The sequence below is a fragment of the Diplotaxodon limnothrissa genome, linkage group LG12 (assembly GCF_057381915.1).
Source record: "Diplotaxodon limnothrissa isolate DT_005_m linkage group LG12, D_limnothrissa_male_GT1.1, whole genome shotgun sequence".
NCBI lineage: Eukaryota > Metazoa > Chordata > Actinopteri > Cichliformes > Cichlidae > Diplotaxodon > Diplotaxodon limnothrissa.
Genome location: NC_140607.1, coordinates 9,075,524 through 9,100,115, shown reverse-complemented (window position 1 = coordinate 9,100,115; position 24,592 = coordinate 9,075,524). Strand labels below are relative to the sequence as shown.

General features: G+C 39.7%; 1 protein-coding gene across 1 annotated transcript in view; it reads left to right on the top strand.

Moving 5' to 3' along the window:
- LOC146620850 (netrin receptor UNC5D-like) overlaps window positions 1-24,592 on the top strand; it is a 283,997-nt gene that overhangs the window by 234,321 nt on the left and 25,084 nt on the right. The window contains exons 12-13 of the mRNA XM_085367098.1: window positions 413-584; window positions 19,577-19,804. Of these exons, the coding sequence (XP_085223224.1) occupies window positions 413-584; window positions 19,577-19,804 (400 nt within the window). The remainder of the gene's footprint in view (window positions 1-412; window positions 585-19,576; window positions 19,805-24,592) is intronic.

Here is a 24,592-nt window from a genome sequence, read left to right as displayed (position 1 = left end):
AGTCATAAAGAGCACAGCAAGAAGTCTTAACAATGCTTTCAAATATAATGGAAAGCAGTGGATAGCAGTGAAGCTGCCCCATCATAAATATGGAGCTTCAAAAAATATAGGTAAAGAAGTGAATGGAGCATTTCACCTTGCTACCAGCTGTTTTTCAGTCTTGCAAAAAGGCATTTTGTTGCACAGATTGCTTCAAAGACAGCTGTGCAAGCAGCTCATAGCTGCAGTAAATGCATTTATGACGCACAGTGAGTCCAGGCATCAAAAGGTACAATTATACGAGAGCCGAGGCATCCATTCTGCTGACGTGTCTCCACGTGTGAACACAGGCAGTGTCTGTTGTCTGCAGTACTGTAACTTATTTCCTCGTATCACCTAATAAGATTTGCATTTACTCTCTGTGTGTTTTTAGTGTCCAAACACTGGACAGCTGTGAAATCCTCCTGGGCCCAGAAGTAACATACGGACCTCCTGGCCTGGATCTCTTCTGCCCGGTGGCCATGACCATCGCCCACTGTGCAGAGGTGGACGCCGAGAACTGGAACATCCAGCTCAAGAGGAGAACCCAGGACAGCAAATGGGAGGTGAGAGCTGCAGGGAGAATGTCCTTCAAGCACAGTGCAGCGCATTGCAATGTCACCTGGGCCATAGGCAACATGCAGAGAGCCATTCCACTTCCTATTAATCGTATTTTGCTTAAAACAGTTGCAGTCTACAAAATGTAGCAGGCCTTTGAGAGACAATTTTCCAATTAGTAGATAATCTCCTTGTTTGTGTAGTACACTTCATTGATGACACCATTAATATTTGATAACCAGGTATTAAAAGGGTAGCCAAATCACAACAGAAACTTCCAGGAGTTTGTATAAGATGCATCTGGCTGTTGGTGGTTGAAGGGGATGCTATCAGGAGCTAGCTGAATGGGTCATTCTAAAGAGTATTAGAGTAGTACTGTAGGGTGCCACATGTTCCTACGTATTCAGTTTGCAATTATATTTATATTTTTCAGATCTATTCAGATAATTTCTTGAAGTATGTTTAAACATGACAAAAAAACAGAATGAATATATAAAAAATTACAGCATTATTCCATTAAAAGTAAACAGTGTCCAGAAAGTGAGCTGCCTTGGCAGAGGTTGGCTCTGAGTGCTTCTTGTTATTTAATTTTATCAGCAATAAAAGGCAGTGCAAACCCTGCTACAGTAGATTATGAATGATAGTGAAGCAGAGATGTGTTGACCTAGCAGATAAACCAAAGAAAACACACATTATGTAGTCTATCTACTGATGACCTCAAGCATTGGGGACTGAAATCAGAGTGCCCTAAATACCAGTGGCCCATTCTTTTGCGTGAATTAGTAGGAGAATAGGACCAGTTTCCACCCATTAATCACCTTTCTCACTTCTCGTAAGCTACAGCAGTAATGGCCAAGCAGATACTGGCTCCATCATGCTTGTCTGAGATGATCCATCTCACATGCATTTCACCACTCTGCTGTTTCCACTGAACAGGGGCAATTTTTTGCCAGAGCAGCTCATATCTATGGAGCATGAAAGACACTTGCAGATGGAAATAAATGCCTATATTTATTTTCTGCTAGATATGCTGGAAGAGATTCATGGTTCCACACACCTGTTTAACAAAGATAAAAGCATACAATAAGCAAAAACACAGTGTGTTCCACTTCAGACACACTGCCAATTAGAACCACACTGCAGCTGTAATCAGTATATAGGATAAAGGAATTACACAAACAGTGTGCCCACCATACTGCTCTGTTGTTTACATGGTTAAATATAATTCGTTTATCCACGCAACTTCACTTCCAACAGATGCGTGTAGACACCTGGTGAAAAAATGTCTTCAGTGCTGAGGTGACAGGAGGAAATTCCTGTTCCTTGAGTTCTGGTTCATCCCTCACAGAAGCCATCTGCTTTTTAACGAGCTAATACAACCAATGCATAAATCTCAACCGCACAACAGCCTGCGTATCCCAGAATGAAGCAAATGCAGAAATAACAAAAATTGCAGGCCACTTGAGGCTGTGAGCGAGTCATTACTGATATACTCCAGTGTTAAAATGCATAACTTTACAGCTGGATAAAAAAATATATAATTAATGCTTTATTTACCAAGATACATTCTTGGTAAATAGACTTATTTTGTAATTTTGACTATAAAAGGAAAGCACTCCAGTCCTTTCAGGAAGTGTTTGATTTTCCCTCTATAGCAAAATGGGCATAACTAAGGTAAATAAAGGGTTAAGACCTAATACAAAAATGGGTTTTGGCCTCTATTGCTGCTTTAGCACTTTTAAACAGCTATTATGAGTTAATGTTTTTTAATGGCATAACCATTTAAAGTGCATTGAGGGTTTGCATTATTATTGGCATATTCCTGCTCTGTCTCATGTTTTTCGAGTTGCAAGGGTTAGAGGCGAGGTATGCCCTGGAGAGGTCGCCAGTCTGTCGCAGGGCTAACACATAGAGACAGTCACAGTCACTCACATTCACACCTATGGGCAATTTAGAGTTTCCAATTAACCTGTCCCCACTAACTGCATGTATTTGGAATGTGGGAGGAAGCTGGAGCACCCGGAGAGAACCCATGTAAAGAGAACATGCAAATTCCACACAGAAAGACCACAGCCTGATGGTGGAATTGATCTCAGGACCTTGTTGTTGTGAGGCAACAGTGCTAAGGGTCACCATGCTGCCCCTTTCAGGAGGATTTCAAAAACAATTAGTCTTTCTGTGTAGTTCATTGCAGTAATAACCGTCTTAGAAGAATGCACTCAAAGCATTTCTGCGCTATGTTATTTGTGAACATAGAAACAGGTATCTGTTGTACTCATGTAGTTTATCTGGATATGGTCACTTCTCACGCTGAAAAAAACAGTACAATGGCAGCAGCTATCAAGAACCAGCAGGCAACATTACAGTGGCTACGTCTGTTTTTTATATAAAGTCTCAACAATCTGTAAGCCTAATTTGCTTTCAACCTTAAAGCTGAAAGAAAAAGACGGTTTTAAATTAACAGTGAATTGGTTGATACACAGGTATTGCTTGTAGTGACCAGTTTTACCAACTACGTTGTTCGAGTTATCTCTGCAGAGCCTTTCTAACAGTCTATGTAAGCAGGTGTTTTCAGGGACAGGGTAAAAAAAACAGGGAATATTCTTGCCTGCTTGCTGATACAGAGCACAGTTCATCAGTTCACCAAAAATCACACCTCTCCTTCCACTACCACCATACCCAGACAATAATTGTTTTGTTGCAAGCCCCTTTTAACAACCACCTCTCCGCCAGATCGCAACTCTTTCACTTGCACTGGAACTAATTCCAGCAAGTAACCTGAGTAACCTGTGTAGCAGTAACCTGAACTGAAGGAGCAAGAGTCTCCCAACATCCAGCGCTCACAGGCAGTCAAACTTCATTCATCAGGTGGACAGAAACAAAATAGAGAAAAGAAGTAAATAAAAACACCTGCTTTCAGCTTTTCTGGTGTGTAGATTGTTCTCATTTGCCTCAACATTTGCATTCTATCTTATAGTCTGAAGTCCTTAGAGCGGTAAAACTATAAAAATGTCAAAAGAACGGAACGCAGCATTAACTGCATTACACTATCAGCTTAAACATAGAAGTATGGTTATACGGTGTGGTTTTAGCATGCATGCAACTTCATTGGAGTATATTGAGCAGTAAATTAAACTCACTGTTAACATCAGGATTGTTTGATAGTAAAATTTCCCCTTGGTTTATAATTTGGGACAATACCCGCAGTCAGTCTAATAAAAGGATGTTAAAGTCATGTCTCGTAACATTAGATGCCAGGGTTTGTTGACTCTCGCCCTCCTTCTGACAGCTGACCTTTACATGTGTGCTTTGTGTGGCAAAAGGTAGAGTTACCGTGACATGTGACTTGTGAATAACGTGTTAGCCATAAAAGAATGTTGGGACTTTTGTGGGGAAGCCAATTGATCCGGGCTTATGCTCTCTGTGGGTCCAGAGGGTGACATAAGGCCACACTGTGGTAACACTGCCAGTACGGCGGGAGGAAAATAAAGAAACAATTACAGCATGTAATGGGCTGGAAGAGGCATGGCTGCTGTCAGCTAGTGGGAAGACTTTGGGGGTGGGGGGTGTGTAGGTATCGATTAGTGGATCAGGAAAAGACATGGCACAGGGAATTCAGACGTGAGGCAATCAGGAGGAGAATCATGGAGATTATTTCTGTGCTGACCATCATTCTCCATTTACCCCCGCCAACACACCAGCCGCTCTGGGCACAACCAAGCATCTCAGCTCTTACAATGTGTTTTATGTTTCTCGCTAGCAGCTTTAGTCTGATGCTTTGCAACAACGAACCAAGTGCAGTGTTGCTTTCATCTGGATTTTAGCATCAGCAGAGGTAGATAAGAAAATGTGCATTTTTGACTAGGCCCCACTATGTATTTGTGACCTCAAGTCACAGACACAGTTTTGTTCCCCCATTTGCTCAACTTCAAATCGCACGATGATCATTTCACAAGCATTTAACCACCACTGCATGTTGACTCAGCTTCTGTCATTTGGTGGAATTGCTGTCATTGTCTTTATTGGGTGCATTTAGCTCCAGTGGCCTCATGGGAGCAGGAATTTGATGCACCCACACTGTTAATGTGCCATATCATAATGGATTGCATTTATATAGCGCTTTTCTAGGCACAATTCCACTATTCATTCACTCTCACATTCACACACTGGTGGAGGCAAGCTACAGTTGTAGCCACAGCTGCCCTGGGGCAGACTGACAGAAGCGAGGCTGCCATATCGCCCAATCGGCCCCTCTGGCCAACACCAGTAGGTAGTAGGGTAAAGTGTCTTGCCCAAGGACACAACGACCTGGACAGAGAGAGCAGGGGGATCGAACCGGTTACAGATGAGCTTCCCAACCCCCTGTGCCATGGTCGCCCCATAAATCCAGTTCCAGCAGTTGTAGCACACCAGTCTGTTTCTATAACTCACTGAGCACTCAACCTCCATAGAAAAACATGCCCCCTTAACAACACTGCTGCATTGTTCCAATGAAAAGTAGAGACGAGTGGTTTATGTTAGCTGAACATTTTACATCATTCCAGTGCAGCAAGCAAAATTGCTGCTCAGTTTTTACTGCTAACTGACTGTTTTTGGAAGATCACCTACCTGCCCATGCTTTCACATGACTTATATGCTGTCTATAATACGGCAGACCTGTGCACACATACATGCTTTTCAGCATCTTTATTAATTAAGTAGTGGAAAATGTGTATTTCCCAACCAGTTAGCGAGTATTTGCTAGACGTCTCTGGCTGTCACTTGGTAAAAGTGGTCTAAAAGAGGTGCTGCAAACACACAAACCAGAAAAAACAGAGGAAAAAGTAAACAATTACATTTTCATTGTATAATTTAATGGCTATGACCATCCCTAATGATCACTGTGACCTTAAGTCTAACATCAACAAGAACCCCCAGAATGACCTACAGTTCCATAATGCAGTCTTGTTACTAGCAGTGGAGTTTAAAGTCGATCAGATGAACTGTTGCAGAGACATGTGAGGAACACACACACACACACACACACACACACACACACACACACACACACACACACACACATAAAAAGACTCCTTCTTTTAACATTAAACGCTTTTTCATTCCAACAGTGTCAGCGTTTTCTTTCTTTTCTCCTTCCCCTCCAGTAAAGAAGATTGTTTTCACTGGTCTGGATGACATCCCGAGAGCTTAATCTCAAAACCCATAGGAATAAAAAGCCCCAGTTGCTGTTGTCACTTTGCATTATTTGCTAGTGTTTTTGAACAGCAAGCAACAAGATGATAACAAGACATGTGGGGAAGGAAGGGTGGCATGCAGGGGGGGTGATGTAGTCAAGAGAATATTCAGTCAGGCAGTAATGTAAATGTAAAGCTGACGTAAAGTTTTTTGTGAAACCCGAGCACGGGTCAGAATAATGAAGAGCGCAGGTTTGCCCCCCGGCTGTTGTGGTGGTTGTCGGCACTTAAAAGAGCTTGTTATTTAGGCTGGATTTGTCAGCTCTCTACACTGTCTGCTTTTGTCCTGAATAATGTTTTTCTGAGCCGCCTTGAAGAATATTCAAGCACAGCAGCCTACATACGCAAACCTCAAACTTCATCTAAACAATTTCAACAATAGCTTCTTTCTGACAGTGAAGTGTGCACATTGGGTTTTGCAAATGGAAAGGAATGGAAATGTACTCATAAATGTTTTATATATTTACATTTTGTTAAACATAAACTCAGTCTGCATCACATAAACTAAAGTAACAGCAGGACTGGAGCCTCCAAAAATGAGTCAGTCTCCGGTGTAACCATATTCTGGACAGCGATGTCTCTTTCTTACATAGAATAAAACCAAGGCTCTGCTGATAGCACTACTAAGGTTAGCCAAACTAATCTGACACTGCACGTGTGTATGCAGAGCAAAAGTGTTGTTCTTTTCATCAAGATTTAAAACGTGATTTGATTAACAGTTAATGCTGGTGAAACATAACATTGCATCCATTTTACAGTACATGTATATTACATGTTGTTAAATGTGGAAGGCTTTAGACAAATACTTTGGTCTCAGGATCATGGTTTGGTTTCCAGTATTAAACATCAGCTCTGCATTTGTAACAAAATGTTAATTCGGAGTCTGTAATAATAATCCATGGAGTCTCTGTAAGTGTGTCTGCTTGTGTGTACAGTATGTGTCACTCCTTTAGTTTTCTTGCCAACCATTTATACAGTCTACTTCAAATGTGGTTTGGGGTGTTGATGGGGACCAGAGACAGACCCCACTGAGTAACTGAGATTATCTTGTGGCTCTTCTATGGGTTAGGGTTTTGTTTGAGGTGGAGGCTAGGTTGTCTTTGTTAGTGAGCAGCATTGTCATACCAACAATAGTCAAGAAAACTGACAGATGCCCCAGTGATGTCACAGAATGAGAGTCAGGAAAATACAGGATTGTGAAAATTTTTAAATGAAATCATCGAGAAAGATAAAACCTGCCTGTATATGATTTCATTTGTGATCAAAACAAATGCTGTTAGAAAGAAGAGATTCACATGGTACTAGCAACCACGTGAATTATGAATCCCACTGAAACTCACTAATCCCACTGCTACTGGCAACCAAGAAACATGTTCGTCAAAGTATGGGATGAGTTTGACTGTTGTATGGACATGTATCGTGCATCTGGAGAGGGGGCAAATTGAGCACTTGTTTTGTATGGAAAACTTTAGCTTCAGCCATGTATTTTAAAATTTACTGCAAGCTGCTGTGTCCATTACTTAAAAAATAATCTTTTCAAATTGGGTCACTCTTATTGAGGAGAAGAGATTTAAATTAAGCGTGCAACCTGATTTGCAAACCTTTACAACATGCAATTTACCCATAATGGCTTCAGTTAAGCCAAACAAAACCATTTCTTACTTTTTTCAATTGATATTGTAAACAGTGCAACTTTTGTGAATAAGCCGTGAAACCAACCACATCTATGAAGGCTATTTGGAGATCACGCTAAAACACGTTTAGCTCTATTTAGTAAATCTGGTTCTTAGTAGAGATGGCACGATACCACTTTTTTATGTCCGATACCGATACCGATATCATAAATTTGGATATCTGCCGATACCGATATGAATCCGATATAGTGTGTTTTTTAATCAATAACTGTTTTTTTTTATATCTTGCTGCATTTTGTATAAGTTCATACTCAAGTTTAAATAAACAACAACACTAAAGCTATTCTGTTATACCTGTATGTAAAAATACACTGCACTCAAAATATTTCATAGTTCAGCAATACTGATCAATCTAATAAACTTAAACCTACTCCATCCTTCCTATTCTGATGTTTTAAAGAGTACTTAGCAGAAATATTAAGCAACCTAACTAATAGCAAGCAAAAAAAAAAAAATAGGGAACCACCCCCCCACCCTCCACCTCATGATTCTTAATCGACGTAATCAACTTTAATTTGATGCAGGTTGGAAAAAAATGCATATAATTAAATAGATTCAACATCTTTCTTCAACAGAATTGCAGACTGCACAAATGGTATCTTCCCAAAGGAAAACGTACTATAGCTTACTAGGGTATATTAGACTTAACAGTTACTATGTGGCGATCGTGGCTCAAGAGTTGGGAGTTCGCCTTGTAATCGGAAGGTTGCCGGTTCAAGCCCTGGCTGGGACAGTCTCGGTCGTTGTGTCCTTGGGCAAGACACTTCACCCGTTGCCTACTGGTGGTGGTCAGAGGGGCTGGTGGCGCCAGTGTCCGGCAGCCTCTGTCAGTGCGCCCCAGGGTGGCTGTGGCTACAATGTAGCTGGCCATCACCAGTGTGTGAATGGGTGGATGACTGAATGTGTAAAGCGCTTTGGGGTCCTTAGGGACTAGTAAAGCGCAATATAAATACAGGCCATTTACCATATATACAATAATGGACTTCTATACATTTTACATCAGATTAAAACTTTGGGTGTAAGATTCAGATAATTATTTATTAAAAGCTAGATATTTTAAATGAGAATAAGAAAGAAAAGTATGTCTTTGTGCCCCCTTTTTCCTGTTAATGCGCAGGGAAAACATTGCTAGATCCGCCCCTGCACAGTTACCTGCCGTCAGCTATGTAGAAAAGGATCCTGGTGTAGAAAGTAATATTAAATAAATTCTAACAACAGCTTTTCAAGGTTAAACGTGCTGCTGTTGTTCAGCCGCTGGTTTCCTCTTTCTGGTGCGAAGTGGGCCAAAAACAAACAAGAGAGACGGACTCGCGACAGAAAAGCCAATCAGCTGATCATTAAGCAGTTTCATGATTGAAGTAGCAGCAGGAGAGGGAGGGAGAGAGAAGAGGCAGTCGCTCCATATATTGGTTGTTAAGCTTAACGTGGGAATGCTTTACAAACATTCAGAGATGAACTTACACACTTGCTGTACTGCTCTCTGGGATCACTTCCTCAGAGATGAAATGCTGGTTTGAGGCTACAAATACACACAGCCGTTCTATCACGTGAGCACACTGCTCCGACGTGCTACGATTATGGGCCGAGATACGCCATGTTGCAAGTTTTGTGAGGTGCCTTTTTGATATTTAATGGATCAGATTTTTTATTTCTCTCCGATATCCGATCCAATAATTTACGTCAGTATCGGACCGATACGTAATATCGGATCGGTCCATCTCTAGTTCTTAGTTGCTAAAGTTTATTTTGCCTGCTGTCACTTCAGTGACATTCTATGTGGTTTGCTGTTCTTCCTCAGCCTGTGGTGACCAGTGTTGGTCAAGTTACTTGAAAAAAGTAATCAGTAACTAATTACTGATTACTCCCCCAAAAAAGTAATCCAGTTACTTTACTGATTACTTATTTTCAAAAGTAATTAATTACTTAGTTACTTAGTTACTTAGTTACTTTTTAAAAACACGATTTACAACCTGAAGAGGTGATAAAGTGATAGATCTTTCAGCCCAATTCTACTTTTTCTACATAATCCATCATACAAAATGTAATCAAATGGAAAAGTCTCTTTTTAAAACTTGTTTTATCAGTTTTAATCTTTTAACTTTATGCATCAAGCAAAACATTTAATTATATGCAACATTCTCTGACTTGAATAAATTAGTTTAACATTTAAACCTATTTTCTACACATTCCAGCACATAAAATAAAATATTTTTTGTGTTTTCACTCACTCTTTCAAACAGATGCAAGTAAAACACAGCAGAAAATAAATAAAGTCAAAGACTCAGCGGTCCTTTTGCTCTATTTTCACCTGTAAAGCAGGAGCAGGGTAGGCGGAGGGTTACCCTGGTGCAGGTGTGCTGCGGTCAGTTGAAGAATCCGCGCGAGTGTCTCTGTGAGTTTCCCATCACGTCATAGCTACTCGGTGCTTGCTCGGAAGTTTAGGGGTTTTTTTCGCTGTAAAAAGAAGTTTTCTTCCCACGCACGATGGATGCTAATGTTTTTGTCACTTTTTATGGAATCAAACTCAAAGTAAGGTCAGTACTTCCACACTTTAAACGCTGCACGCTCATACTCTCTCCCGCACTCGATATATTATCCATTGTTGATCTGCACACAGCTGCTGTCACCAACGTCGCACTTGCTTACGTCACTGTCATGAGACATTCTCGCAAAAAAAATCACGGTTTTAGTAACGCAGTAACGCAGCGTTCCTACGGGAAAGTAACGGTAATCTAATTACCGATTTTGCAATAGTAATCCCTTACTTTACTCGTTACTTGAAAAAAGTAATCAGATTACAGTAACGCGTTACAAGTAACGCGTTACTGCCCATCTCTGGTGGTGACACACATTTATATTAACAGCACAGCTAAATAAATTTAAAAAAATTAATCCCCACACACCCCATCCCCACTCCCGTCACCCTGCATCAATAAGTGAAAGAGAATGGATGGAAATTCCCAGTCTTGCAATTGGTTTTGTTTTTCCAAATCTACTAATACACTTTATCAACTCACCTGCTGATTTCCACACTCTATTTAAATCAGAATGTAACACATGTATTCTGTTACATTCTTACATAAATGAGAGAATAAAATGGCTATGAAGTGCAGGTCACTCTTATCTACTTTAAGTCACCCGAGTGATCCTCAAAGGTGCAAAGGTAGCTGCCTCACTCACTAATACAGGGTCCTTCTCTGCAGTTATCACACCAACAGAAATTGTACACAAGTCAATGCCAAATTACATAAAACAAGTGTTAGTTTCATCTCACTTCCCTCATTTGTTATATCCTTGCCCGTGTCCACCTTTATAATCTCTTTCTGAGATGCCACCAGATGCTGCTGCAGATTAGAAACCATGTCAGCTCTCCTGGGTCACTCAGTCAGAGATAAATGCCGTTCTGAAGGGCTCTTTTTGTTTGCTCACAGTTTAGTATGTTTGGGGGGTTTAAAACTCCCTTCCCTTTGAGTTCAAGTTCATGTTTACGTAACCTTGCCTTTTTAAAGTTTGCAATTGTGCAAGAAAAAAATCTTTTCAGTGTAAGAGGGCAATTTCTCAAGATGTGCAAGTGTTTTGAATGAGACGGAGGGGAAGAATAGAGGGGAAACGAATGAATACATGATTCGTGTCGCTTTGAGATTTCACTCTAATATTAAAAGGGCGCAGAGATCCTTAGAGCTTCTTGGTTGGAAATAATGATCCACCACTGAGGCCTAACCTAAAGAGAGAGAGAGAGGAGCTTGAACAATCATAATACCTGCAAATGCCTGGTGCCATTAAAATACCCTCATTTCGGCTGTCATTAAAATGCACATGACTCACAGAAGACTCCTCAACACTCCCAGCCACGCTATAATGTTATTCAATGCCATATTGCACTGTGTTAAGTTTTGCTTATGAGCATGCAGGAAGCAGAAGTGCAAAATGCATAAACATAATCACAGGAGTCCCAGGCACCTGACAGGAATGTAGCTGAAGTAGTAACATTTAAATCTGTTTGAGGAGCACGGTGCCTCAGAATATCTGAGCCTGGACTCTGACCTGGCCAAGAGAATTTATTATTCACTGATTTGGAATATGGTTTGCATGTGCACATTCTGTTGTTCCATATGAAGGACATGGATGGTGTTCTTGTTCATTTCAGTCCAAAATCAACATGTAATGCCAAATTAACCCAAAGCATATTAGATTCCCTCTTGCAGACTACACCCATGTCCTCAGGGTCATATTCTTAAGTCCTACGAGGGTAAAATATATTAAGTCTTTTAAGCAGGAAGTTATGCCAGGGCTTAGGACGACATGCAGCGTTCTTCTATAAGGGTACCGAATACCACGAAGCCAGCCTGATATTTGGTAAACATACCTTCAACAGGAGAAACTCCAAAGATTGCATGGAAAGAGCACGGGATTAGGGAAATGCCAAAGACTTCAGAGAATATGTCAAAGGAAGATATCGAAAAAGATTTAAGCTTTGGTCAAGAGAAAAATCGGTGTCTGTTTTTTTGGATAGAGAACGAGCAACTGATGTAGGAATCATCTTCAACTGGAGACTATTTTTAATCTGAATACAGACCTGGCACTGAACGCGTTGTCTGCAAAAAATTCTGAACTGTTTGGATGCAAAGCGTTTTAGTGAGAAATTCATCCTCATCCTGGAAAAAGTTGACATTAAGCGATGATGAGCTGATCCATACGTTTCTAAACGGGAAAAGGAAGAAATTCTAAGGTTGATCCAACTGTCATTAGAAGGCAGGAGCAGGGAGAAGTTAATGGTTTAAGCCAAGAGCTGAATTATCACAATGGCTTTAGTACATAATTCATAGGGGTGCAACGATACACAAAATTCACGGTTCGGTTCGGTTCGATACTTTGGTGTCACGGTTCGATATTTTTTCGATACAAAAAAAATGTTCATGCCTTTTTAATTTGTCATTTATTAAAATTATAAATATATATTTTAACTCAAAAGTACAGTTTTTAAATTTAACCCTAACCCTTGTGCGTGTTTTTTATTTTGACAGCGAATGCGCACCTGCGGACCACTTATGTGCAGCCCTGGTTATTTAGCTCGTCATATTGCAGCCACAGAAATTCTTTTGTCCATGAAACCATAAAGCTGCACTTTCTTTTTGCCTCATAGTCTGATTTGTCATAACTTCTCCGTTTTGTGGTAAGCTTTTCTTTGGCTGTCACTTCTTCACCCTGACCTGTCTTATTTGGCTCAGCAGAACTAAAATATATATCTGTCTGTGAAGGTCATCGTAGTCAAATATAAATCCTGCTGCTTTTACACACGCACTCACATAAGCTCAGCGATTCTCTGCGCGATCAACCTCTCACATGTTTAAGCTTGCTGCGGGAGATTTCACTTGTCATGTTTGCATAGTAAGCTAACAATTAATAAGACTATGTCAGAGGAATTGGTGCACAAATTATCATCACTCACAGATCAGTGCTGTCATTGCAAAGTGAAAGCAAAAAAACAAGCGCAAATTCAAACGCGATTTCAATATGTCACATATTGACAGTGGCTCACCGATGCCAATGACATAATTACCCAGCTACATTTCTGAAAGAATGCAAAAGCATTGACATATATTTTTCCTTCCTGCAATAGCCCGACGGGCAGGGCAGAGATAGATTTTGGTAGCCCGACTGAAAAGATCGCTAGCCCCGGGACGTCGGGAATCACTCATCTTTGGAAAAAGAGAGTTTATTACAGAGAAATGGCTCTTTCCAAAATAAAAGCTATACTATCCGCTTCTTCTGGGCTATATTCTCAGCAGCATAAGGAGAATCATGTGCTAACAGCTGTCTAAATGACTCGGCTAAAGTTAGTAGCATGCTTGTTGTTTTTGTCTTTGCACTAGGATGATGTCGGTGTAAATGTGCAGTCATATTCGTTGTGTTCCCACTAGTGCTTTCAGGTTAATCTCGTTGAAATGACCTTAACGCCACAACACGGCAAATCTCCGTTAACGAGCTACCGCCGATCGCCCCGTGCATGGGGCTAGACGGCCAACACGTTAACGAGCTAACTGCGCTAACACACTAGCTCCCACCCATGTAATTGAGCATTGCATGGCACATCCAACATACTGTTTTACTTTAGTGCATGACTCGCTTACCTTCAGGGTCATACGTCACATGAAAACCAAAATAATTCCAAACGCCAGATCTGAATGAGGGTGCGGGAGGTCCATGTTGTAAGGAGAGCTTAACTTCTGTCTCGCTAGCTTGCCCTGCGCTCTTCCTTCTGATGATGCTGTCTGTGTTGAGCGCTCAGTGAATCTGCGTTCGACTACTCCGCCTAGGCTGCACTGTCGAGCCTAGGCGGAGTAGTCGAACGCAGATTCACTGAGCGCTCAACACAGACAGCATTGTCAGAAGGAAAGTTGATAAAATAAATTAAAAATTTTGTATTGTTCGATACATATGCGTACCGAACCGAAAGCACTGTATCAAACGGTTCAATATCGATACGAATATCGTTGCACCCCTAATAATTCAGGATGTCAGTGCAGTATTTCCATATCATTCTATATTCAGTACCGCTGTATGTTTCGAGTTACAAGAGCAGTTGCTGTCAAATGCAGTGGTCTGATTGGTCAGATCTGTTTATATACACAGGAAAAATAAAGCTTGATTCAAAAAAATAAATGCTTCAAATTTGAAGTTTCCTGTGAAACTGTGAACCACTTCATTAAGAATTGTGGAAAAGTGGAAAATATTCACACAAATTTGGTGTGTAAAGAGTTTAAAAGTAACTCACTGTATGGACACAAATGGACACAAAGTCATTTTAGAACCAATTCCTGCCACTTGGCAGCCAGGCAGTTATTCTGTTCAATCTCCTAAAGGAGTTCTTAAGCAATCTGAAAAGATCCACAACTTTAATTTCAATGCTCACATTGTCCATAGGAGCCAGTGATACGATGGATAACACTCTAAAAGTTTGGTAAATTTGCACCAAAACATTTAAAAACCTCCCTCAAACCAATGAAGCTCACACAATTGAAACTGTCATTGACCTCAGCTGTGCAGAACAGTCATGTAACAGAATTACTTATGCATTTTCCATTTTGGTTGTTGATTAGCTTTGGGTGGTAGAGGTGGGACAACTACCAAGTTGAGAATCCTATTGGAGAATTTTATGAAGCGTATTTTGGGATTGGATGAGCACCATCTGGTGAAACTGACCCTGAGCAGAGTGTCTCTCTACCAGCATTCATCCAGCTTGAGCCTCAATTCCCATTTATCTTTTAACAAGAAAAGAGAAGGTCCTTAAGATCAAATCCTCAAGATAAACTGAGATTTCACATTTTTGTTCACTTACAAAACGTTCTGCATATCAACTCAGGATACTGTATAATAGAGGCTCCCAAACAGTGGAGAGCCTCCTCAGCAGGATGAGGGAGAGTTGAAGAAACGAGTACAGAGGGAATGTTCTAAAAAATAACTGGAACTCAGATATTATATTCCAGCCTGCTGAACTGCCCTGGTCACAACATGGTCAGCAGTAACAGTGACAGCAGGGGCTGTGACTCACAGCTCATGGAGGCTAGGTGCATTTTAAAATCAGATAAACCAGTTTGCTTTTAGAACATGCACGGTTTCTCTGAGTCATAACTCAACAGAGATATTTATAATAAGCAGGTCTGCCCCGACAGTAGATTTTTTCTTTAAATTTTAAATCAAACTTTGATCAAACTAATTTTAAAATAGTATTTGGTCATTCTAAGGGGTTTCTGGTCAGATGTGAGGTCCCCTACTAAAGTTTCAAGAACAACAACCAGCCTCAGCTGGTCACAGCCTCCAACAGGAGTTAAAGGCATTAAGAGATTGGCTCATTGGCAGGCAGGCTAAGAGACAGTTGTTGGTCGTCTTTATTGAGGTTCATTCTACAGAAATCTTGTTAAGACTTTATAATGATAGATCTTTTAGACCAAAGTGTTTCTTTGGTTCATCTTGGCTCAGGATAAACGAGTTGATCACATTTTCCCCATATCTGTGATATCTATGTTTATGTTTAGTGTCTGTTCTCTTTGTTGTTTGTTGTTTGTTGTTTTATGTTTTCATTTCTTCTTCACATTTTGTTTTTACTTCCTTTGTGTGCAGTACTTCCTGTCTTTGTCTTTTTACGCCACTTTTACGCTTTAATTTCATTTACATAAATTAGTTCCTGTCTTTGATTTTTGTCTCCTCATTCCTTGCTGCTTTGTTTCATTTTCACTCACGTTTTACTTTTGCACATGGTTAGATTAAAGCTCTAAATGAGAAATTTTAAGCAGAAAAAACTATTTAGTTAGGTTTCAGCATCATTACTAAATGGAAGGTCCATTGGTTAGTTTATCTTGATTTCCTTTGCTTTTTCTTTTAATTTTAGCTAAAAAAAAAAACAAAAACAAACTCTACCCTAAAAAAATGTCTTTCTAAATTCACCGTGGCTTACACTTCCTGGGGATGTCATTACTTAATCTCCATTTTGAACTCACCAGAGATTCATGACTTTAAGTTCCCTTGTGTATCAAAGAGATCCTCTGATCTTTATAGTACATTAATGGATACATTGCAAATATTTTATGCTCAGCATCGGGCCCATTTCAGAAGAACTCTCATTAAGCAGCTCCACAGAGCAGCTGCTGTGCTGTTGTGAAACTACTTTGTGTTGAGACACACTCCCGTTTCCACGGTGAAAAAGAGACAGAAGTTTATTTCCAAATTGCTCCAAGACCATCATACACAGTAGGTCAAAACATGTATATTGACCAATAGGTTGTACACTGATGTAGTTAGGGTTAATGCTGGTGTTTAAATAAACACGTGGAGGTTTGCTGTTTTGTAAGACATGTTTGCTGGTAACATGGCTTCTAATTGGCATGTTTCCAGTTAACTTGATTATTTGAGGAGGAATAAGTTGTGCTCCTCAGGCTGTGTTTTGGTACACTGTTTGGTCTCACAGCTCCTCATTAAACTGTCTAATCACACGGATTTCATGGATTCTGTCTGCTGCAGCTTACTGCGTGACAATAATTGTGAGATGGTTTGGATAAATAATCAAAAGACGATATCTGAAGGTGAATTTTGAGGCTCTTGGCCTTCTCCTGCCTGGATTATTCTGATTCCTTTTGTCTGGGGAGTAGGTTTACACAAATCTTTGCTAATCATATACCATTCACAGTTTGTCTTCAAGTATGTTCCCTTTGAGTGAGGTTTGGAGAAAATAGAACTGCTTTCCAGTTGCTGTTGCTGCCTCATAAATAAAACACTCAGCATTGTTTATGATGACTATTTTGCGTCCCGCTATGTACTAACATCATCTGTTATGTCAGAAATACTTTTGTACACTCTCCCGAGACTGGTTACAACCTGTGTGGGTTTTTGCTTTGTGATTTAAACCTGCATTATGTTACCTACGTACATCATTATTCAGCAGCAGTGGACTAGAATCCATAATACATTCTACTGTATACAGAAGTTCATTTGCAGAGTTTTCTTACTGAGATGTCTCTCGCCAGCTCTCGGCATGAATATTTACCTCAGCGACTCACTCTGTTGCAATAAGTATCGCAGTGGAACAGCCTCGAAAAGCGTGTAAGATAAATTCTGCCTAACCCTAATCCTTTATTGGAAGCTGTTCTAAAGTTTTGTAACTTTTAATCAGGTGATTGAATCACGTGACAACCAAACCAAAACAGGTGCTGTGTGAAGAAATGAGCAAATAATTATTTATTGCTCCCAGAAAGCTGTAACTTTCTGGGAGCAATAAATAAGTGAAAATTGGAGCCCTGCAGTCTGCGAGCTGTTTATTTTCTTGTTTCTTCTTTTTTTGTGTCTGTTAACTAAATTGACTTGAAATATGCAATAAACACTTCCCGGGGGAAAAAAGGCCGTAATAGTATAGAAACTGCAAATTGTGTTGTATGTAATGACTTGTAATACAAATTGCAAATGGAAGTATGTGTATGATGTGCATAGAGGACATACTGCACAGTACTGAGTTTGAAAATGTGTCAAAATAATGAATATGAACCTGTTTATGAGACTTTATGAAAAGATTGTGGCAACGGGCAACATGAAAAGGTGACAGTAGATGTTTTTAAAAGAGAAATATAACCTCATGGTTCCCTGCATTTCTTGCCGCATATAGAATTGAGTTTAAGGTGTGTTTATTTATTTTTAAAGCCATACAAAATTGACCTTGGTTTACAACCACAGGACCTGCGCAAGTATTCTTGAGTCATGTCATCTTGTGATGACGACATTGGCTACATGGTCATTTTGAACCAAATTTATTGTTACACTTCTAATCAACAGAAAATAGCTCAGTGTGTAAAGCATGAATTTTGAACTTAGGTAATCTCATATGCATGTTTTCATTTTTTTAGATAATTCCTTCTTTTATTTTTGTTTTTTTATGTTTATTTTTCTGGCTTTTAACCTGTTTTCTGTCTGCTTTTTTATTGTTTACTGTCCTATAATGTGTACTGCACTTTCTTGGATTTGATTTTTGTGTTTTAATAAGAGGTACAGCCTTTCTCCCAGTGCAGGGACCTCTGTGGTGGAGCAGCTCAACACAGAAATGATGAAATATTTACATTAGATTTTTAGCTAAATGAGTTTACAGGTTAGGCCTAAAGAGATTCCCTAAATCCAACTTGTTTTTTCAAGTATATGCTTACTCTTAGAGTTTATGTATGGTAGTTTAAGAAGATCTGTGTTTAAAAAGCAATGTGTCAAAGGCTTGTAATAATTTTGACTATGGATCACAGTGGTATCACAGATTTTGCTCTCAGTTATTGATGAGTGCAGTTCTGTTCAGAAATGCAGTATTTCCTAAAACATTTTAAAACAGCATAATAAAAACTGACTGACAGTTTGCGATTAACTGGCTTTTTCCTACATGATCACATCTATTGTTTCTTGTGTTATATCTCACTCTCAGGAGCGACATTAGACATTAAGATTAAGACATTAAAGACATTTATCAGATGAGTAACAACAAAAATCTGTTAAAGACTATACTATTATTCCTATTATCCCTCTGAAAGGAGGGAGTATCTGTCTGTCTGTTTATTAGCAGTGTAGTGTCCACAGTGTACAACATATCATTTTCAAATTTTGTGTGATGGTAAATACCAGTGTTTGGTGAAAATCAGGTCAATGTCAAAATCAAGGTCACACCAAATATGAAAATCAGTAAAAACATACCTACATTACCCCCAATTGTTTATGGATGGTCTTCAAACTTGAAAACTAGGCTAGGCTTGGGTGACATGAGTACCTAGGTTGGCTAATAATTTGACCTTGACCTTCATTGTTAGTGCCCAAGGTCGAGGCCTAGGAGGCCAATCATTTCAGCCAATTCTGCTCCAATCATATGAGTAAAGATGATAAAATACACCATTTTAGTATCTAATGCAGGGGTGGCTAACTCCAGGCCTCGAGAGCCGGTGTCCTGTAGGTTTTAGATATCACACTGGGTCAACACACCTGAATCAAATGATTAGTTTATTAGGCCTCTGGAGAACTTCAAGAAATGTTGCAGAGGTAATTTAGCCATTTAAATCAGCTGTGATGGATCAAGGACATCTAAAACCTGCAGGACACCGACTCTCGAGGCCTGGAGTTGGACACCCATGATCTAATGCTTTGAGGTCAGGGTTACATGAATTAGGCGAAGTCGAGCACAAAAGTCAAGCTCATGAGCCACATCAACCGATGGCTCACCTAACACTCCTCTACACATCCAACAGGCAAACACATGAGGATTTTAAGCTGCTTTAGTCTGCAAGCCTCTTTGCAATCTACCACCACACCATTTCGTCCTTAAGTTCCACATCTAATTGAATCAGTCATTAGTCTTTGTTTTTTCTACTGGAAGTGTAAAAAGCTATCCTCTCATCACCTTTATTCTATAGAATAAACGCTGGACAGTGGCATGCTGACAAATATAAATTAATGCTGATGGGCTAAAGCTTCTCCTGACTGAATTACATTTGTTAACATATATACGTGAATTGATTAAAGATAATGTCTTCATGTGTTTCACCTCTTTTTCTGTGACAGGAAGTGATGTCAGTGGAGGAGGAATCCACCTCATGTTATTGCCTGATGGACTCGACAAGCTGCCACTTGCTGCTGGACCAGCCAGGTTCTTACGCCCTCGTGGGTGAGCCCCTGACGCAGGCTGCCATCAAGAGGCTGAAGCTGGCTGTGTTCGGAACCATGGAGGTTGGCTCCATGAGCTACACCTTGCGGGTGTACTGTGTGGACGACACGCCACATGCCTTTCAGGTGCGCCCTTTTTGTTCATGGTTGAGCTATGATTGTGCTTTCCATGTGCTGTCCAGGGTCTAATTTATCTGCAAGAGGCCAGTAATAAAGGCCTGACTAGGGTTTAGCTTCCTTGCACTAAACCTGACATTATAAACTGCTAATTCCCAGGGCAAAACTAATTTAGTGCTGGACTGGTGTATTTAAAAACAGCTGCTAAAGTGGAACCTTTGGATGTATGGCTGCACTCCCCTATGCTTTGAGGTAGTTCCCGGTTTTATTTGATCTCTCATTTATTGGAGGTTATTTTATTTTTTAATGTACAAAAAGAATGTGTCAGGTAAAATGTTTATATATGGAACATTTGAAATGGGTCGTAGCTGCAATGCCAGCATCTTACGGAAATACATTTACAAGACATACTTACAACTCCACCAATGAAGGGTTTATTACACATATTGCTCATTTCTATATGTAAACCCAGTACATTCATGCAGGTTTGTTTCTTAGTAGCATTTCCCTTTACATGTTTTTGCCCTTCTTTTTTTTAAAAAAAAATTTGGGTACATGATCCACAACTTTACTGTTTCTGTTTACTCTCAAAAGGCAGGCAGCTACTTATAGTAATCTAAAGGCAAGCACTCTGAGTTAGCAAGTGATGGATTTAGTCGTCTAACAGTCACATTACCTTTATGTGCTTGTAGAGACTTTAAAAAGTGAAAATTGCCACCTTACAAAAAACTTTTAGTAGTGTCAACTTTGAAAGGCGTTATGACATCAGTCATATGTTACGCCCTGCCCATAGGTGGCCAGAAATTTTCAGGTTAGTGCAGATTTAAAGGATCACTGATGTTTTTTGGTCTGACACTTGCCTTGATGAAATAAATGGACTTCCATGCAATCAATCTTACTCTGAGAAAGAGCCCCCCTCACTCCAACAAAGACACACACACACACACACACACATACACACATAGATACAAACCTTTTTTTCAGGTCTTGTAGTATATGCTGTTTCCACTGGTGTGTTTAGTGAAGCATAATCTTTGAGCTGCGCAAACCTCCTGCTAGTTCTCTGTCCTGATGTTCGTCAGCAGTTGTCATTTGGGTTTTCTACTTTCACTTCCAAATCAATAAAAACAAATCCGTACATAACAGACTTGGCTGATTTCTATCTGCTGGATCTACATAAACTGTTTTTTCAGCTAAATGCTCTAGTCATACCTTGCACCCTCTATTGTGGTACAGTACAGAGTTTGACTTTGAACTATTAGCACACCTTTTCTGGCCATGATCAACAAAAGAAGACATTATTTGTCATGTTTTACACCTATGGTAGGATTTTATTGTGTTGTATTCCCAGCTTTTAAAAAGGAAATTTCACAAATTCAGTTCCAGCTATTGACAGTATAAAAGATGGATGTAGCTGCTGTGATGTCACCTGTTGGCTTCTAAACTCACGTTTTGAAACCTCAAGGTGAACATGTCCGCCATCGTTATTTTGGTTGAAAGAGACTGCATAAGAGAAAACCTGCAGTAAAACAACTCTATTGAAAAACCATCCAACACTGGACATTAACAGCAAGACATCTTGATCAAGCTAACACCTAATTCAGAGCAAGGTAATCATTCAGTCACATGGGTAAAAATAAGACAGCGGCCTCCTCTATACATCTTGAAAAAAGATGGGTGGCTTCTGGTGATTATATTAATTTTTTTTCCAAAATTCTGCAACTAATTGCAACTTGTGGTGACTAAATGGTTGCACAGCTTGAGAGTATTGCACAGTCCACGACTGCTTTTGTCCACAAGGTGATTGCACAGGTAGCCTGTTAGGACGCAACCTTTCTGCACACAGTTGCAGTTTGACTTTAAAAAACTGCAATCACTCTCAGAGAGATTGTGCAATGTTTGCAAATAATTGTTGTCTAATTTACAAATCCAGTCTGAATGAGTCTTTGTCTATGAACACAACTCCAAGGGACTCGAGTCAGCTGGCTGCCAGCTGGTTGCATTCAAGCTATAGAACATGAAGGTTGCTGAGTGCAAATGTAACAGTAACTGTTAAATGTAAATTTCTGTCTATGTAGACAACAACAAAACAAACAAAGTTAAGCTCTGCAAATGGCTTAATTTTTTTTTTTCTCGCCTCGTGCCATTGTTAAGTGATTTTCATGTTGTGTTGTATTTGCTGACTTAATTTCCAGGACTCTCAAATTGAAAGTTCAGTCTTTTTGCAAATGTCCACCAACACTTTAGCTATGTATTTATACCGTTAAACACAAAGATGAATATTTTCCACTCTGCAAGGAGAGTGCAGATTGCACTGTAGGCCGTGGCCCACATTCACAATGAGCATCTTGTGTGTGGTTGTTGCCTGCGCTCTCTGAGGCAGCAGGGACCGCAACGTGTGCACTTTCAGATACGAGTGATTGCACATTCATTACCACAGAGAAACAATACAGCAGTGTTTTAAACACTCTGTAGCAACTTGATGGATGCTCTTCTTGTTCTTTTAATAGAGTCAGACATAGTGTGCCGTACTGTAATCGCTCCCATTCAAACGTTCACCAATCATTCTTTTCTAAAAATCTCATTTGATTTGATTATCCTTCAGCAACCTATAGGGTTTTAATCATTGAAATTTCATCAGTGAACATGAGGGAAATCAAGTTCTCCATCCTCCTGAGAGAGCTTGAGTAAAGGAAGACAGAGCTGAACAGAGCATAGCGAGCTTCGTGACTGACTACCTCCTGACCAACCTTCTGCCATGCTGCCAACATCAGCGGCAGCTGGCTTTAAAATGCATTCTGGATTTGGTTTATGAATTCCCAGCCTGCCGAGCAGATGCCAGACTTTAGCATGTCCCCTGGGCTCCTGTTTGTTAGCGCCACATCTCTGCTGTGTGTTTCCCATGCTCCAGCACAAAGTCAATCACAGACCGGGATTCTGGATCAACAGGAAGCCTCATGCAACACAAACACTTGTGTGACAGAGCTATTTTTCTTTTCTTTTTTCTAGTTGAAAACAAAAAACAGAAAAAGAAAAATTGCAGGATTCTGTTTTCTTTGACGCAGCACAACGTATGAAAAGAAATATGAAAAAAACAAATGGAAAAAACAAACATGCAATGTCATTCTTTATGTTTTGCATCTCTTCTAAGACCTTTGTTACATACAGTGGTTTACACATGAAGATGCCCACATTCACACTTGGTGCTAAATAAATACAAAAACTACATCACGGCACCAGTAAATTGGTAGATGATGACAGCTCTAAAAGATACTTGGAATCTTTTGGAGCTGTGTCCCGGACATTTCTCAGCATTCAGTGGGTGCATGATGTATGGGAAGTTGCCTTGGGGTCTTCTTCATGTTTCTCTCTTCCTAAGCAGATTTTGCAGTGTGGCATGCACATTATCCGGCTATCGGGCAGCGCTGTTGCAGCTCTAGGGTGTGATTGGTCTCCATCAGTGTTTAGGGTGTGTGGTGTATTTTAAAGCAACCTCCACATGAATGCCATGACCCAAGATTCCCAAGCAGATGATGTTCATTTTACCACCATGGTTTTATTTTTGTGGTCCATCAGTGCATAACTCTATTAGCTCTTATACACAGAAAATAAGTATTTGGAAGACATGTTACTTTTTTTGTTTTCTCAATCTTCAGCATCACTGACCCTTTAAAAACCACCTAATTTTGAATTTAGCCATTAACAAGTCTTATATCACCAACTTGTAACAACAAAGGCAAAAAGAGAGTGTCTTGTTCCTTAGGAATGAGCAACCCCCTCCACCAAAAGTAAGTCCATGTCCAAGGCCACAGCATTTAGTCATGTTGGAGAGAAGGTGGATAAAACTTGCTACCTGAAAATACCACCTACATTAGTATTCTGCTGGCAGACCTTTCCTAGCAATGAAAATGCTCCTAGAAAATACTTTTCACCTCAACCTTTAGTCTTTAGCCTTGGCAGAGAATCACTCCTGAATTTTAACATCAGATAGAAATAACTTCTAAAAATTAATCCAATGCTTTTTATCACAATAGATCCTTGTGACCTTCCATCACTTCATTCAGAAGCATAATGTGAGTGTTTTAACAGCACATCAGGAAAGGTAACAAAACGTGACGTGTCTTAAGCACATACCCAGAGCCTATTTCACCCACATTGCAAACAAGATTATTTGCCATCTGCCATGAGGAGGAGGAGTTACAGTTGACAAATTGATGTGTTTCAAATTGCACTAAGCATGTTTGAAATGTTATTTTGCCGACTAAAGGAAAACAGACCAAGTCCAAAAAATAGAGAGACTAAATCCTATTTGTTTATTGTTTTTGAGCAGTAAAAACATGATTATACATTCACAAAGTATAATGAATAGGCCATTAATTAATCCCTTAATTAGACCGCGGTGCAAAGCACCAGATTTTCACCCTTGAATTAAATTTTCATCCACAGTTTATGTGGGTAAGATCTTTAAAAAAATGCATACCTCTGAAAGGTGATGAGTTTGCAGCTGGGGTTTAGTTGCTATACAACACTCTAACCTCCAAACAGTGAAGGTAAGTAAAATGGCCCTACAGTTAAGACTCTCACACTGAGCTGATATAAATGTGCTAATGTGAACGCATGACAGACAGACAAAGAAAAGATAATCTTGGTTTACGAAACTCTCATAAGAAGTCTAACTTCTCTCATTACTCCACTTTATGTTGAAAATAGTTGCTCCTATCTTAAAAAAATGTTGTATAGTCTTAGAAATTTCACATCATTAAAATTATTCACATTTTATATTTCCTGATTGTTGCA